Here is a 17,938-nt window from a genome sequence, read left to right as displayed (position 1 = left end):
GTTGCCTGCTGCGCTAACTGGCTGAGATGTCACATAAAGGGTAAACCAAACTTGCTATATCCGACTGCATGCTCAATGTCTCCTCAAGGACTTACTGTGCAATGATTGGATTTTTAGATTATCTGTAATTGATTACCACACTGCGCGTCAATTTAATTTGAAAAGCACTTGCAAGGATAGTGATGGTGACTGGTTGTGTGATGACTGTCTGATGGTTGATACTGAAGTGTAGTGAGAATGTGTCAGTGCCAGGCTTACAGTAGGTTAGTATTCAAGGAGGGACAGCTGTCGGTCCCTGTCCTACGGCATTCTTTCAGAGCCTGACCCTCTAATATTGTTGTAGTGTACTGCGCTGGCCTGATTACACATCTGCCATAGTTGCTGGAACTGTACTGGAAAGGACAGTGTGAAAATAAACTATCTGAGCTGTTCGGTTCGGGATGGCACAATAGTGTGAAAAAGGTAGTAGATGTTGGTGCAAGAGGTTCTGAATCCTGCACTCATACTGGCTCACCCATTCGCTGTGCTGAGGCATGGCTGAAGTGTCAGTCTCCATGTCCTCCACCTCCTAGGGAGGAAGGAGATCACAGAGGAAGGCCACATGCTGGCATTTGAATGCTAGTGATGTCCTAGGGGCCTTAGAGTCAAGATGTCCCATTGTCTGTCTGTGGTGGAATCTTGATTTAGCTGCAATATTTTAAATACTTATTTTGGATATTGAAAAGGCTTTCTATGTTGAGGCACCCACTTTGCAAAATATATCCTTTAAGTATTGGTGTCTTGAAATGACAGCTGTGAATGCAGTGCTAATGTGCCAGTCTGTACAATAAAGACTAAGAATGTTGGGTCGCCTGAAGTAGCTGAGTAAGATAATTATTTAAAGCAGTTAGCTCAAATAGCAGAGCTTCGCTGTCCGTTTGGTAATCAAGGTGAACATTTTAAAACGTTTTGTCACTTCACAGTCCCCTGAGGGCATGAGCAAATCTCGCCTTTTAGAGCTCCAAGTGTGAAACATCAATACCCTGTCATGCTGTCAGGAATATCACACCATATTGTTATTCATACTCTTTAATCACCCGCCGGGTGCACGGCTGAGTCACAAACTTATTAGCAAGATTGGATTATTTGAATCAGCTAGGGCACAAACCAAAACAAACCAAAACGTGCACCCTGGGTGCCCCAGGAAAGACTTTGGAAAGCCCTGCTGTCCAGGCTGTTGGTGTACTGGAAACATTTTCTCTATGAGCAAAAGATGTTGAAAATACATATTTTGGGTTGAAAAGACTTTGAAAATGTGTATTTAGTTCTCTCTGGTTTGTATCAACATCTCAATGTAGATTTTTATTTACATAGATTGAAAGAAGTTATTGAAAGTGACGCATGGAGATACAGTGCCTTGCGAAAGTATTCGGCCCCCTTGAACTTTGCGACATTTCAGGCTTCAAACATAAAGATATAAAACTGTATTTTTTTGTGAAGAATCAACAACAAGTGGGACACAATCATGAAGTGGAACGACATTTATTGGATATTTCAAACTTTTTTAACAGATCAAAAACTGACAAATTGGGCGTGCAAAATTATTGGGAATGTTCTCAAATAGTTCAGAGAACGTTAAGAAAAACTTATCCTGTGGGAATTTCAGTACACCACCGTTTCCTCATGGTTCTACTTAAGGTCATGTTCTTAAATTGCTAAGAGAACTTTCCATAGGCCTCCCGAGTGGTGCAGCAGTCTAAGGCACTACATACCAATGCTTGAGGCATCACTACAGACACGGGTTCGATTCCAGGCTGTGTCACAACTGGCTGTGACTTAAGTCCCATAGGAGGGGCGCACATTGGCCCAGCGTCGTCCGGGTTAGGGGAGGGTTTGGTCCGGGGGGCTTTACTTGGCTCATCGCGCTCTAGAGACTCCTTATGGTGGGCTGGGTGCCTGCAGACTGACTTGTTGTCGTCAATGGAACAGTGTTTCCTCCGACACATTGGTGCAGCTGACTTCCAGGTTAAGTAGGCAGGTTAGAAGGGTCATGTTTCGGAGGACGTATGATTCGACCTTCGCCTCTCCCGTGGCGGTTGGGGGGTTGTAGCGATGAGACAGATTGTAATTGGATATCACGAAATTGGGGCGAAAAAGGGGTTTAAACAAAAAAAGAAACATTCCATGAAAACATAAATTCCGTTCTCAGCAATTAAAATGAACAGTTTTGTATGCGTAAAAAACATGGCATGGTAGTTCCATCCTGGTGGCCCAGAGAACATAAGATTACAGGTTTGAATCTCACTGATGCTGTGTCACAATAAAAAATAAATGTGTTTGCATGATTAATGCCTAAGGAAAGGAATTTACATGTGTTCTATCTATGCTTGTAGTTCAAAAAAGTTAACCCAAAATAAGCTAGCAGTGTTATTAAAAGTATTATTTTTATTTATTTTTATTTTATTTCACCTTTATTTAACCAGGTAGGCTAGTTGAGAACAAGTTCTCATTTGCAACTGCGACCTGGCCAAGATAAAGCATAGCAATTTGTTCCAGCCATGGGCAGCAGAGAACTGGAAGGAAAGACGACCAAAGGAGGAATTGGCTTTGGGGGTGACCAGTGAGATATATCTGCTGGAGCGTGTGCTACGAGTGGGTGCTGCTATGGTGACCAGTAAGCTGAGATAAGGTGGGGCTTTACCTAGCAGAGACTTGTAGATAACCTGTAGCCAGTGGATTTGGCGACGAGTATGAAGCGAGGGCCAACCAACGAAAGCGTACAGGTCGCAATGGTGGGTAGTGTATGGGGCTTTGGTGACAAAACGGATGGCACTGTGATAGACTGCATACAGTTTGTTGAGTAGAGTGTTGGAGGCTATTTTATAGATGACATCACCGAAGTCGAGGATCGGTAGGATGGTCAGTTTTACGAGGGTATGTTTGGCAGCATGAGTGAAGGATGCTTTGTTGCGATATAGGAAGCCGATTCTAGATTTAATTTTGGATTGGAGATGCTTAATGTGAGTCTGGAAGGAGAGTTTACAGTCTAACCAGACACCTAGGTATTTGTAGTTGTCCACGTATTCTAAGTCAGAGCCGTCCAGAGTAGTGATGCTGGACGGGCGGGCAGGTGCGGGCAATGACCGATTGAATAGCATACATTTCGTTTTATTTGCGTTTAAGAGCAGTTGGAGGCCATGGAAGGAGAGTTGTATGGCATTGAAGCTCGTCTGGAGGTTAGTTAACACAGTGTCCAAGGAGGAGCCAGAAGTATACAGAATGGTGTTGTCTGCGTAGAGGTGGATCAGAGAATCACCAGCACCAAGAGCAACATCATTGATGTATACATAAAAGAGAGTTGGCCCGAGAATTGAACTCTGTGGCACATCCATAGAGACTGTCAATGCAATCATTTGAGAAACCAAGGCTGTCGAGTCTGCCAATAAGAATGTTGTGATTGACAGAGTCGAAAGCCTTGGCCAGGCCAGGCTGCCTTGGCCAGGCCAGGCTGCACAGTAATGTCTCTTATCGATGGCGGTTATGATGTCGTTTAGAACCTTGAGCGTGGCTGAGGTGCACCCATGACCAGCTCTGAAACCAGATTGCATAGCGGAGAAGGTATGGTTGTATTCGAAATGGTCAGTAATCTGTTTGTTAACTTGGCTTTCGAAGACCTTATAAAGTCAAAGTAGGATAGATATAGGTCTGTAGCAGTTTGGGTCTAGAGTGTCACCCCCTTTGAAGAGGGGGATGACCGCGGCAGCTTTCCAATCTTTGGGAATCTCAGACGATACGAAAGAGAGGTTGAACAGGCTAGTAATAGGGGTTGCAACAATTTCGGCAGATATTTTTAGAAAGAGAGGGTCCAGATTGTCTAGCCCGGCTGATTTGTAGGGGTCCAGATTTTGCAGCTCTTTCAGAACATCAGCTATCTGGATTTGGGTAAAGGAGAAATGGTGGAGGCATTGGTGGGTTGCTGTGGAGGGTGCTGGGCAGTTGACCAGGGTAGGGGTAGCCAGGTGGAAAGCATGTCCAGCCGTAGAGAAATGCTTATTGAAATTCTCAATTATAGTGGATTTATCAGTGGTGACTGTGTTCCCTAGCCTCAGAGCAGTGGGCAGCTGGGATGGGGTGCTCTTATTCTCCATGGACTTTACAGTGTCGCAGAACTTTTTTGAGTTAGTACTACAGGATGCACATTTCTGTTTGAAAAATCTTGCCTTAGCTTTTCTAACTGCCAGTGTATATTTGTTCCTAACTTCCCTGAAAAGTTGCATATCACGGGGGCTATTTGATGCTAATGCAGAACACCACAGGATGTTTTTGTGCTGGTCAAGGGCAGACAGGTCTGGAGTGAACCAAGGACTATATCTATTCCTAATTCAACATTTTTTGAGAGGGGCATTCTTATTTAAGATGGTGAGGAAGGCACTTTTAAAGAATAACCAGGCATCATCTACTGACGGGATGAGGTCATTCCAGGATACCCCGGCCAGGTCGATTAGAAAGGCCTGCTCGCAGAAATGTTTCAGGGAGTGTTTGACAGTGATGAGGGGTGGTCGTTTGGTTGCAGACCCATTACGGATGCAGGCATGAGGCAGTGATCGCTGAGATCTTGATTGAAAACAGCAGAGGTGTATTTGGAAGGCGAGTTAGTTAGGATGACATCTATGAGGGTGCCCGTGTTTACTGATTTGGGGTTGAACCTGGCATGTTTATTGGTTCATAATTTGGGTGAGATTGAGGGCATCAAGCTTAGTTTGTAGGATGGCCGGCATGTCCCAGTTTAGGTCACCTAGTAGCACGAGCTCAGAAGATAGATGGGGGGCAATCAATTCACATATGGTTTTGAGGGCACAGCTGGGGGCAGAGGGAGGTCTATAGCAAGCGGCAACAGTGAGAGACTTGTTTCTGGAAAGGTGAATTTTTAGAAGTAGAAGCTCAAATTGTTTGGGTACAGACTAAGATAGCCTGCAGAGTTCTGTATTACATCTCTGCAGTAGATTGCAAAACCGCCCCCTTTGGCAGTTCTATTTTGGCGGAAAACGTTATAGTTAGGAATGGAAATTTCAAGGTTTTTGGTGGTTTTCCTAAGCCAGGATTCAGACACGGCTAACACATCTGGGTTGGCAGAGTGTGCTAAAGCAGTGAGTAAAACAAACTTAGGGAGTAGGCTTCTAATGTTAACATGCATGAAACCAAGGCTTTTACGTTTACAGAAGTCAACAAATGAGAGCACCTGTGGGGTGGGAGTGGAGCTAGGCACTGCAGGACCTGGATTAACCTCCACATCACCAGAGGAACAGAGGAGAAGTAGGATAAGGGTACGGCTAAAGACTATACGAACTGGCCGTCTAGCACGTTCAGAACAGAGAGTAAAATGAGCAGGTTTCTGGGCACAATAGCATAGATTCAAGGCATAGTGTACAGACAAAGGTGAGGTAGGATGTGAGTACATTGTAGGTAAACCTAGGCATTGAGTAATGAAGAGAGAGATATAGTCTCTAGAGATGTTTAAACCAGGTGATGTCATGTAGGAGGTGGAACAACATGGTTGGTTAAGGCATATTGAGCAGGGCTAGAGGCTCTACAGTGAATTAAGACAGTAATCACTAACCAGGATAGTAATGGACAATGCATATTGATATTAGAGAGAGGCATGCGTAGCCAAGTGAATATATGCGTCCGTGAGTGGTTGGGCTGTCTGGGGAGACAGCGATTCAGACAGTTAGCAGGCCGATGCTAACAAGCTAACAGTTAGTAGGCCGGGGCTGAACAAGCTAGCAGCTAGTAGACCGGGGCAAGCTAGCAGTTAGCAGGCCGGGTTAGCAAGCAAGCAGTTAGCATGGGCTAGCAGTTACAGACCGGGCAGGTAAGCTAGCAGTTAGCAGGCCGGGGCCGGAAACTAGCAGTTAGTAGACTGGGGCAATTATTATTATTATTATTATTGAAACATTCAGTGAAAGATTTAAGGAAGTTATACAAAAACCTCCAAATAACCCATAATTTCTGTTCTCATGGCATTAATAAAACCTCCCAGGGAAACTTTCAAGGAACCAGAGTATTTAGGTGACCAGGTGCACATGGGCCTTTTTAGGTGACCAGGTGCACGACATCTATTTTGGGTGACCAGGTGCACGCGGGTTACCCGGGTGGTGAGTAAGGGCCTAACTGCCTGTATGTGTACTCTCATGCCAGAGAGGGAGGCCTGTTACTGGATAGGTAGTGAGGGCCTTTAGGCCTGAAGGTCCATAGTTCCACTGTCCTTAAGGGGGGCGTTCTCAGAACCTTCCTGCAACCTAAAAATAAACATTGCCAGAACAGGTGAAATTGAGGATTTATTATTATTATTTTTTTTACATTAACCCTATATCTTTGTTGTTGACCTCTAACCCTTGTGTCTTCCTCCTTCACAGTGAACAGAGTATCTGTCAAGCCCGCGCCTCGGTCATGGTGTACGATGACGCCAGTAAGAAGTGGGTGCCAATCAAGCCGGGACAGCAGGGCTTCAGCCGCATCAACATCTACCACAACACGGCCAACAACACCTTCCGCGTGGTTGGGGTCAAACTACAGGACCAGCAGGTACACACACACACTCACACACACACACACACACACACACTAAGGTGAATTTGTCTGTTCTAGTCATTTCTATGGACCTACATATGTGATGTAGATATGGGGGAAGACATGTTTCACTGCAAGCCTATTCATCACACACACTGGCTTAAGGATAATAATAGAGATAGAGTCCAACTCTTATGCAAGACAATCTCTTTCAAATTCAGCACTGTGATAAAAATAAAAATGCAAACAATGTTTTTGAAATGTACCAGTAATTTCTATGGCACTATTGATGGAATTCCATCTTGTACACTGATCTAAGCTGACAATAGTATTTGGCAAATAATGAATGATTGATGATGGCTGTCTGTCTGTCTCTCAGGTAGTGATCAACTACTCCATAGTAAAGGGGCTGAAGTATAATCAGGCCACACCCACCTTCCACCAGTGGCGTGATGCCAGGCAGGTGTACGGTCTCAACTTCGCCAGCAAGGAGGAGGCCACCACCTTCTCCACCGCCATGATGTTTGCCCTCAATGTGCTCAGCTCGCAAGACGGAGGTGGGACCCTTTCCAGTGTGGCAATAACCTGTATGTCAGTCTGTTTATGTCACAGTCAAAGGGTTTAGCTGGGCTGTAGCTGAAACTGATGAATGTTAATTGTCAGTTGTACTCGACACGCTAGCTACTAATTGTCAGTCAAAATGCAAATCTTTTTAGCCAGTCATTTGTGGCCAGTTTAACTCCACTATCATCACAGGATTGTTGGAACAACAAAATATTTTGTTGAACATGTTTAGGTTGTTGTAAGATATAATATCTCTTATAGATATAATCTATTTTCAGAAAGGATTTCAACCTTTTCAGTTTACACTTGGTTCAGCCAATGACATTAGGGCTGTAGGTGCTAGTCAGTCTGGTTGCTGGGTTGATCTCAACTGAGTTCTTTTTCTTTTCTTTTTTTTAACTAGGCAAGTCAGTTAAGAACAAATTCTTATTTACAATGACAGCCTAGGAACAGTGGGTTAACTGCCTTGTTCAGTGGCAGAACAACATACAATCCCAGCTCGGGATTTGATCTAGCAACCTTTTGGTTACTGGCCCAACACTAACCACCTTCCGCCGATCTACCTCCCTCTGCTGGATATCAAGCTCTAAGGTGAAAACAGAACCATAACTAGTGTATCTCTATGGCTCAGGGTGAAATCTTTCAGCAAAGTGTGGGAAATTGGTAATACAAAACAAACCATAGAACCCTGCTTGACTATAAACTCAGTGACCTATGTCGTGTTCAGTAGAGCACATTGTAGCAAAACGTTTAAAAATGTTATGCAATGGAAAATTATTTAAAAGGTCTTATTGGACAAGATCAAATAGTACATCCCCATTTCACTTAGTTTCAAAATGTTTTTCCCTATTGAACACAACCCAGGTTAGGGCCCAAGGCTGCCAGACTTAGATATGTTCAGTAGCCTGGTCATTGGTCATTTAAGCATAAAGTATGAGGGCTGATTGCAGACAGTTGTGACAATACTGCATGCCTAATGCAACACTATCCAAACTAACCATTACAACTATTAACACTATCACACCAGGAAAGACACTTGCACACATCAATGTAAAGACCTGTAGTTAGAGGAGAAGTATGGTCCTGCTAGTTTATGACAACATAAATGCAGTGAGGTCTTTATATGAAGCCTTCCTGACTCTACCCATACTTAACAAATAGCACATGTGCCTCTCCTATTACAGGCTGCTACTTATACGCTGTTGGGAGGGGGAGTCCGGTGACGGCTCCATTCCGTCCTCTAGCCTTCCTATTGGTGCACAGCCTGGCTAAAATACCAATGGAGCCAACCTGTCTTAGACCGCCAAATCTCACATGGCACTCTCCTTTTTTGGGGAACCTTTGAGGTGACCGGAGTGGGCCATGTTGGAGGTGAGCTGAGCTATGGGGCTCCTCAAGCAAACCCAAGGTGCTTCTTTGGTCCAGGGAGCGCAGTCGCAGGCATTCTCCTGCTTTATACATTCTACGGTCCCATGTTGGATCACCAGACTCGTGGCTAATGCTATTCCAGTAGTCTGGCCAGCTGCCTGACTAGAAGCCATAGTTAGTACGTATACTGCATACAGTAATAGCTTGCTAAAGACACTGTAAGAACAGCAGAGAGTGTCTCACGATTATTCTTACTCCAGAGATGTCACCAGCTACTATCAAAAGGTGCACTTCTGCGAAGATCACCCTCAGTAAGTAGCGTAGGTGATAGAGGGAGGGGGGTAATCAGGGTGATCTATTGCATGAGGGTGCTGCTGGCAATGTGAGGCTGATGGAATTGGCAACACCTCTCTGGGTGGCATTGTAGGGCTAAAATAGGGAGGTGATGTTCTGGAAATCACTATGCAGATGTGTAAGCTGTTAATCATCACGAATCATGTAAAGCTTAAGCTGTATGCATTTCTGTTAACTGCCAATGAAACTTTTCCATTTAAACACCATGGTGGCCCTACAGCACCACAGGGTGCTTAGATGTGGGGGTCCTGAGGTTTGGAATACTGTTTTTTAGCGTCATATTTCACTCAACTTACATTTAGGCAATTAGGTAAACACCATCTGAGTTAGAGAGTGTGAGAAAAAGCAGGCCTTGTATAGCGTTCATAATAACCCTTGATTGTGTTAATGGTGTTGGCTATTGTGTACTAATCTAAAAGCCTTTAATTGTGCAGTCGCTTAGGCTGTGAGGCTGCAGTTGCCAAGTGATATTGACGAGTGGTCCACATTGTTGTATTTGAAATATCAGGCAACTCTTTACCAGCCTAATACCAACGTATCTTATGTTTAGTTACTTTGTTGTGTCTGGAGCTGAAAGTAAGTGGCTAAGAGTGATGTACCGATATTACATTTTTGTCCGATACCCAATATTTTCCTTGCCAAAAAAACAGATACCGATAACCGATATTTAAAATGTTAGGGGCCTCAAGCATTCTAGTACAGTTAAATAGTTAACACACACACAGACGCAGCGGTCTAAGGCACTGCATGAGGCGTCACCACAGTCCCTGGTTCAAATCCAGGCTGTATCACATCCGGCCGTGTTTGGGAGTACCCATAGGGCAGCGCACCATTGGCCCAGCTTTGTCCGGGTTTGGCTATCATTGTAAATAAATAAGAATTTGTTCTTAACTGACTAGCCTAGTTAAATAAAGGTTACACACACACACACAGACCAACAAGTTATTTTGTTGGCATCTACATATGTCCCATAACCACTAAAATATCATCAGAACCTATTTCTTTCACTTACTTGCTGTGCTGTTTCGTTGTTTATTTGTTCTGTTTCATTCTCAACGCCGTTTTGTGTCTTTGCGTGTCAAAAAAGGTATGTCAAATAACACTATTTGACGTGTCAAATAAGCTTGTTGACCAATCAGGACCTGACTATGACTACACGTCACATAATTTAACGTGTTCATACATTTTTTACTTAGTTATTACATGATAACTCTGAGGAGGATGTTGGGAAAAAATATATTGGGTATTGAGTAGACTGATACCCTATTTCATTGATCCCCAATCCTTAAGTAAAGCTGTACAGTGCAATATGAATGTTAATACACACAATAGGCTGACTGGGGAGGTGATTTCACACCGGTATATCGTGCATCCCTAGTGGCTACAAAAGTATGTCTACCAAAATATAGCATATTAGCTTTGCAATGGTTTCCTTTGATCGCAAATACTATACAGTATATAGTTCAAATTCTTGGTTTCATGTATTCCAAACAAAACCGTGAAAAGATCAGGTTGGAGGTTGGCTCAGGTTGGCTCATAGACACCATGATAGATTACTGCCCTCAATGGAGATTGAGTATTTTGGCTGTTTTATGACATAAGCGCTAGCTGGATATGTGCTAACATTAGGTGCCAAAGCATTACAGATAATTATCAGCTGCTAACAAGGGGAATTCAGAGTAGTGTCAAGAAGAATGTAAACAAGACATCCCAAGACATCACCTATCAGAGAGCTGAAGGCTGAGAGAACAAAGAAGAGCAGCACACACACAGACAGGGAAACACACAACTAAACTCCTCATAGGCAGTGTAGTGATGAAACAATGTACAGTGGGGAATGATTTATATTTTTGCGCTATTTTCTGAAAAAGGTGGCAGAAATGTGAAGCCTATGATTGGGTCTGTTTGATGATGATAGAATATTAAAATATTTCCCCTTCATGAGACGATGACTGTGGGAGATGAAACATGAGACTGTTTGGGATTGGGAATTAATCTAGTTTTAGAAAGTGTTACAGTACCTTATTAAAAAACAGCCATCAGCACAAATGAAGCCAACATCCTCGCCTTAGTTGCTCATTAAGAATTAGATTAATGTATTATAAAGCCAACTGGAATACATCAGTAATGTCAAGCGAATTCTGAAAACAAACCAAGATTCCAAACCTACAGATGGTTGGATATGGTAAGGACTCGTTGAAAATATGTATTTTTGGTTGAAAATAAGTATTTTCAATATCTTGGGCTCACTGGGTAAGCAGAATGCATATAAAGATGTTCCACGTGTCCCTCATGCCGAACACACCCAGTGGAAATGACACCCAAGGGCACACAAGTGTTGCAAAGGGGCGTCTAGAGTTTATTGTTCGTTATTCCTGATATGAAATACGTGATCTCCCGGATAGCCCTTTTTAACTCCTCGGTCTCAAAATAGCGTCTCATCCTCAGTTGGGGCAGTAGGGTATGACTCAGTAACCACTTAGTTCACACTATGCAGTACCCCAGTCAGTATACACTACCAGTGATGTCAAGGCACGTCATAACGACTTGAAGCAAAGACGGCCTATTTTGGTGTGGTCACTAAAAAGATGTCTAAAAATGTCTAGTATACCTCACCATGATGTCATAATGACAGTTTTGTCCGCTGTTTTTTTTTTGCACTGGGCCATTATCCATCTATGTCCGTCATTGTTGATCCTGCTGTTGAATATTTTGACAAAGACTTGTGAAGTTAGACGTTTTTCCCAATGGAAATTAAGAATATTACATTCAATCCAATACAATCATGTTTGCCCTTGAATCTGGTTCAGGATTGGCAATAAAGGGAGGTTGGGATTCATGCATTTGTTATGTTGAATGCAGAATGCACTGTAGAAATTGTACCCAGATGTGTATGGGAAGGAGGGGAGGGAAGGGAAGGTCAGGTCTATTCTGGTCCACGGTGCTGCTGGCCCTGTTTAGTTGAGGTTTCCTGTGGAAATGCCTGTGATTTACATCAATCATGCTATGGGGAAAAACACAGTCTGTCTCTTCAGGGCAGATGCATAGCACCTCATGTGATGTGTGGTGTGTTTCACAACTGACTATTCCTACCCGCATAGCCTGGTCCCAGATCTGCTTGTACTGGATAGCCAACTCCTATGGTCATTGTCATGCCAATGACCACATAGGAGTTGACAAGACAGCACAAACAAATCTCAGACCAGGTTACCCTGCATCCACCCCACTCCAGACATTAACTCCTTGTACTTATTAAGACTGTCTAAAAATGTCTCAGTATCATCATTAGGACAACTATTTATGCCTGGGCAGGTTCCAAACCCGGCATATGTTTGTAAAATAATTCCTAATGTCAAAATAAGCTGACAGACAACAATACACCACTTCCAATGTAAACAAGCAAGACATACTAATAATGTCTAGTGCTAAATGTATTGAACCCCATGGTAATGCTAATATGCTAATGTCAACAACCAAGACATGCCATGGCTAATCATGTGTCTTTCTGGGAGAATTTAGAGGAGAGGAGTGCGTGAGGATACACAGTAGCAGCAAGAGAGAGGACGGGGGAGGGACACACTTCCCTTGTGAGATGACACATGCCATTTGACCCAGCATGCAATTTATGGAATTAACTGGCTGTCTGTCAAAGCCCTGTCTGCATTTGAGGCGGTTATTTTGGCTGTTAGGTCGTATTGTCATTATTTTTTACTTTGAACAAGATAAGGCAGCGCCATGAGCAATAGTGTGGTTGTCACGACTTCTTGTTAAACTAAATTGACACATCTCACCAGATCAGCACCTGTATACTGTACAAATACAGTTTAATGTGCTCAGTGTTGTAAAAAGACAGACCCTCAGGCAAAATAGACACTGCTGCCGGACCTTTACATCATTATTTATCTGTTGGTTATTGTTATACTGTATGTAACCTCAGGCCTACATTCAATATGCTAAATATATATCTCTATTACTGCTGGGGATGGTGTGGCATGTGAAGAAACTATTCACAAACACCAACGATACACAAGAATATATGTCCTTCCGTACAGGTTGTCTTTTTCTAAAAGCTAAAAATCTGTTTCTGTTTCTCACTTCAGGCCCTGCTGTCCAACGTAAAAATGGGCCCTCCTCAGAAGACCCCGATGCACACAGGAGGTAAGGCCCCTCTGACCTTCATAAAAACACCAAATAGTGATGACAAAGCATGGTGCACAGTAGAACTCACAAAAGAAAAGACATTGATAAAGAAACTGGTTTGAAAACTTAATTGTATCCATCACTGAAAGTGTTCTTCATTTAATTTGTCTGAAGGTAGTTTGTTTAAGGATACAAAACACATCAGGCCTACCACATACCCAGTGGCTCGTGTTGTGTTCTTAGTCCACTCTAGTAGTGGAAAGAGGTGCTAAACTCACATTAGGGTTGAATATTTTCCCTGTATTTTACAAATGTTCCATCCCGAGAATAAATCACTTTTCTCCCGCGTAACCTAGTATTTTTTGCTAAAACCGGAAGTGTCATTCAAAAGAAAATAAATATGTCTGGATTTGATTAGAGCTTTGATCAGCATGAAAATTAAAACCTGATGCTGCCTGAGCCTGATATTAAATACATTTTATGAGCCGAGCCCGATATTAACAACATTTAATGAGCCCAAGCCCAAAAGATTGTGCTATATAAACAAAAGTACCACCACTTGAGTGGATTCAGCTATTTCAGCCACACCCGTTGCTGACAGGTGTATAAAATCGAGCACACAGCCATGCAATCTCCATAGACAAACATTGGAAGTAGAAAGTTCTTACTGAAGAGCTGTGACTCAACTTGGAAGCTTCATGAAACGGGTTTCCATAGCTGAGCAGCCTAAGATCAATTCTGCACAATTCCAATTGTCGGCTGGGGTGGTATAAAGCTCGCCACCATTGGACTCTGGAGGGATGAGTCATGCTTCACCATCTGGCAGTCCGACTGACGAATCTGGGTTTGACGGATGCCAGGAGAAGGCTACCTGCTCAAATGCATAGTGCCAACTGTAAAGTTTGGTGGAGGAGGAATAATGGTCAGGGGTTGTTTTTCATGGTTTGGGCTAGGCCCCGTAGTTCCAGTGGCGGGAACTCTTAAAACTACAGCATACAATGACATACCAGACGATTCTGTGCTTCAAACTTTGTGGCAACAGTCTGGGGAAAAACCATACCCGAAATGGTTTGTCGAGATCTGTGTGGAAGAACTTGACTGGCTTACTTTCTCCTGGCATCTGCCAAACCCAGATTTGTCCGTCACACTGCCAGATGGTGAAGTGTGATTCATCACTCCAGAGAACGCATTTCAACTGCTCCAATGGCGGCGAGAATTACACCACTCCAGCCTACGCTTGGCATTGCGCATGCTGATCTTAGGCTTGTGTGTGGCTGCTCGTCCATAGAAAACAATTTCATGAAGCTCCCGACAAACACTCCAGAGAACGCATTTCAACTGCTCCAATGGCGGCGAGAATTGCACCACTCCAGCCTACGCTTGGCATTGCGCATGCTGATCTTAGGCTTGTGTGTGGCTGCTCGTCCATAGAAAACAATTTCATGAAGCTCCCGACAAACAGTTATTGTGCTGACGTTGCTTTCAGAGGCAGTTTGGATTTCGGTAGTGAGTGTTGCAACCGAGGACAGGCGATTTTTAAGCGCCATGTGTTTCAGCACTCAGCGGTCCCGTTCTGTGAACTTGTACCACTTCACGGCTTAGCCATTGTTGCTCCTAAACGTTTACACATCACAATAATAGCACAGACCGGGGTAGCTCTAGCAGGGCATAATTTTGCTGAACTGACTTGTTGAAAAGGTGGCATCCTATGACGGTACCATGTTGAAAGTCACTGAGCTCTTCAATAAGGCCATTCTAATGTTTGTCTATGGAGATTGTATGGCTGTGTACTCAATTTTATACACCGGTCAGCCATGAGTGTGGCTGAAATAGCCAAATCCAGTAATATAAAAAGGGTTGTCCACGTACTTTTGTATAGTATATAGTGTATAAAACTAGAACAGGATTATATATTTTGGCCACAAATGTTGTGAAACTCTGGTGATGGCCCTGCAGTACAGGCTGGCAGTGTGGTGCAAGGACAACAACCTCTCCCTCAATGTGAGCAAGACAAAGGAGCTGATCGTGGACTACAGGAAAAGCCCATTAACATCGACAGGGCTGTAGTGGAGCAGGTCGAGAGTTTCAAGTTCCTTGGTGTCAACATCAACAATTAACTATCATGGTCCAAATACACCAAAACAGTCTTGAAGAGGGCACGACCAAACCTTTTCCCCCTCAGGATTAAAAATGTAAAAATACATCACGACAAGAGACAACACAACACTACATAAAGAGAGACCTAAGACGACAACATAGCATGGCAGCAACACATGAAAACACAGCATGGTAGCAACCCAACGTGACAGCAGCACAACATGGTTGCTGCACAAAACATGGTACAAACATTAATTGGGAAAAGACGACAGCGCAAAGGGCAAAAAGGTAGAGACAACAATCACATGAAGCAGCCACAACTGTCAGTAAGACTGTCCATGATTGAGTTTTTGAATTAAGGAGATAAAATGTTCCAGTTTGAGAGTTTTTTGCAGCTCGTTCCAGTCGCCAGGTGCAGCTAATTAAAAAGAGGAGCAACCCTGCTTTGGGGACCTTTAACAGAATGTGACTGGCAAAACGGGTGTTGTATGTGGAGGATGAGGGCTGCAGTAGGTATCTCAGATAGGGGGGAGTGAGGCCAAGAGGGTTTTATAAATGAGCATCAACCAGTGGGGTCTTGTGACGGGTATACAGAGATTACCTGTTTACAGAGGAGTATAGAGTGCAGTGATGTGTCCTATAAGGAGCATTGGTGGCAAATATTGTATTTCTCTCCCAATTTTGTGGTTTCCAATTGTTTGTTACAGTCTTGTCCCGCCGCTGCAACTCCCGTACGGTACGGACTCGGTTGAGGCGAATGTCGAGAGCCGTGTGTCCCCCAAAACACAACCAAGCCAAGCCGCACCAATGTGTCGGAGGAAACACTGTGCTCCTGGCGACGATGGGACAAGAACATCCCTGCCAGCCAAACCCTCCCCTAACCCGGACGATGCTGGGCCAGATTGTGTGCCGCCCCATGGGTCTCCCGGTCACAGCCGGCTGCAACAGAGCCTGGGCTCGACCAGGATCTCTAGTGGCACAGCTAGCACTGCAATGCAATGCCTTAGACCACTGCGCCACTCGGGGGGCCATTGGTGGCAAATCTGAGGGTCGAATGGTAAAGAACATCTAGCCATTCGAGAGCACCCTTACCTGCCGATCTATAGATTATGTCTCCGTAATCTAGCATGGGTAGGATGGTCATCTGAATCAGGGTTAGTTTGGCAGCTGTGGTGAAGGAGGAGCGATTACGATAGAGGAAACACAAGTCTAGATGTAAGCTTAGCCTGCAGCTTTGATGTGCTGAGTACCGTCTAGCCATACTCACAAGTACTTGTATGAGGTTAACCTCAAGCTCTAAACCCTCAGAGGTAGTAATCACACCGGTGGGGAAAGGGGCATTCTTCTTACCAAACCACGTGACCTTTTGTTTAGGAGGTGTTCAGAACAAGGTTAAGGGCAGAGAAAGCTTGTTGGACACTAAGAAAGCTTTGTTGTAAAGCTTTTAACACAAAATCCGGGGAGGGGCCAGCTGAGTATAAGACTGTATCGTCTGCATATGAATGAGAGAGCTTCCTACTGCTTGAGCTATGTTGTTGATGTAAATTGAGAAGAGTGTGGGGCCTAGGATCGAGCCTTGGGGTACTCCCTTGGTGACAGGCAGTGGTTGAAACAGCAGATGTTCTGACTTTATACACTGCACTCTTGAGAGAGGTAGTTAGCAAACCAAATACCCCTCAAAGACACCAATACTCCTTAGCCGGCCCACAAGAATGGAATGGTCTACCGTATCAAAAGCTTTGGCCAAGTCAATAAAAATAGCAGTCCAACATTTCTTAGAGTCAAGGGCAATGGTGACATCATTTACGACCTTTAAGGTTGCAGTGACACATCCATAACCTGAACTGAAACCAGATTACATACCCGAAAGAATACTATAGACATCAAGAAAGCCAGTCACTTAATTATTGACAAGTTTTTCCAACATTTTTGATAAAAAGGGCAAAATAGAAATTGGCCTTATAACAGTTAGGATCAGCTTGATCTCCCCTTTTAAATAAAGGACACGCCGTGGCTGCATTCCAAGCAATGGGAACCTCCCCAGGGAGGAGAGACAGGCTTGGCAACGATAGGAGCAGCAACCTTAAAGAAGAAAGGGTCTGAACCAGATGTTTTTTTGGGGTCAAGTTTAAGGAGCTCCTTTAGCACCTCGGACTCAGTGACCACCTGCAGGGAGAAACTTTGTTGCGGGGAAGGGGAAAAAGAGGGAGGATGATTGGGGATAGTCACATTAAAAGGGGTGTGAGATGAGGAAATGTTGGACAGGCAAGGAGGCATGGCAGAGTCAAATAGGAATCTTGACTTAATGAAGTGGTGATTAGAGCTCAGCCATGTGCTCATCATTGTCAACATAAAGGGATATGGGCAGCCGTGAGGAGGAGGGTATATTCTCCAGGTCTTCTCCAACCATTTTCCATAACTTCTTGGGGTTAGACCCACAGAGAGAGAACTGCTCTTTAAAGTAACTAACTTTTCCCTTCCGGATAGCCTGAGTGCACTTATTTCTAATTTGCCTGGACGATAAGCTAGTCAGCCTGAGTATGCATTGTCATGACTCTCCTGGCTGAGGAGCCAAGGCCTCAGATCAGCTTGGCAAATGGCTGATGATGACCACACCCCTCTCACCCACAGAAGAGGAAAGAGGGGACTGGGCCGGTTTTGACTGTCATAAATTAGGGAGGAGGGGAATCTCCCTCCTGCTCTTCAGTATCAACCAAAGGAATGCCTTTGTCCCCCAGCATACTTTTTCAGCCAAAACTATAACACCCAGAAAGTGAATACTCAAACAATATTTCTAAGATAGGAATGTTAGGAATGGTCAGTGCAGATCTAAAGACTAATGATGTCATATTACATTTTGTGATGT

The 17,938-nt window shown here is 43.9% G+C and overlaps 1 protein-coding gene across 7 annotated transcripts in view; it reads left to right on the top strand.

Moving 5' to 3' along the window:
* LOC110505211 (ena/VASP-like protein) overlaps positions 1-17,938 on the top strand; it is a 65,630-nt gene that overhangs the window by 21,809 nt on the left and 25,883 nt on the right. For 5 of the 7 annotated variants that reach the window (XM_090220415.1, XM_021584289.3, XM_090220414.1 and 2 more), the window contains exons 2-4: positions 6,396-6,564; positions 6,929-7,106; positions 12,936-12,993. In XM_090220415.1, coding sequence (XP_090076541.1) covers positions 6,396-6,564; positions 6,929-7,106; positions 12,936-12,993 — 405 coding nt within the window. Of the gene's footprint in view, positions 1-6,395; positions 6,565-6,928; positions 7,107-8,410; positions 8,793-12,935; positions 12,994-17,938 lie in introns of those variants that run through there. The other 2 variants (XM_021584290.3, XM_090220413.1) reach the window with 1 other exon arrangement.

This window comes from Oncorhynchus mykiss, chromosome 25 (genome assembly GCF_057628025.1).
Source record: "Oncorhynchus mykiss isolate SJ-2025 chromosome 25, ASM5762802v1, whole genome shotgun sequence".
NCBI classification, from domain to species: domain Eukaryota; kingdom Metazoa; phylum Chordata; class Actinopteri; order Salmoniformes; family Salmonidae; genus Oncorhynchus; species Oncorhynchus mykiss.
This window is presented reverse-complemented; position numbering and strand designations above follow the sequence as displayed.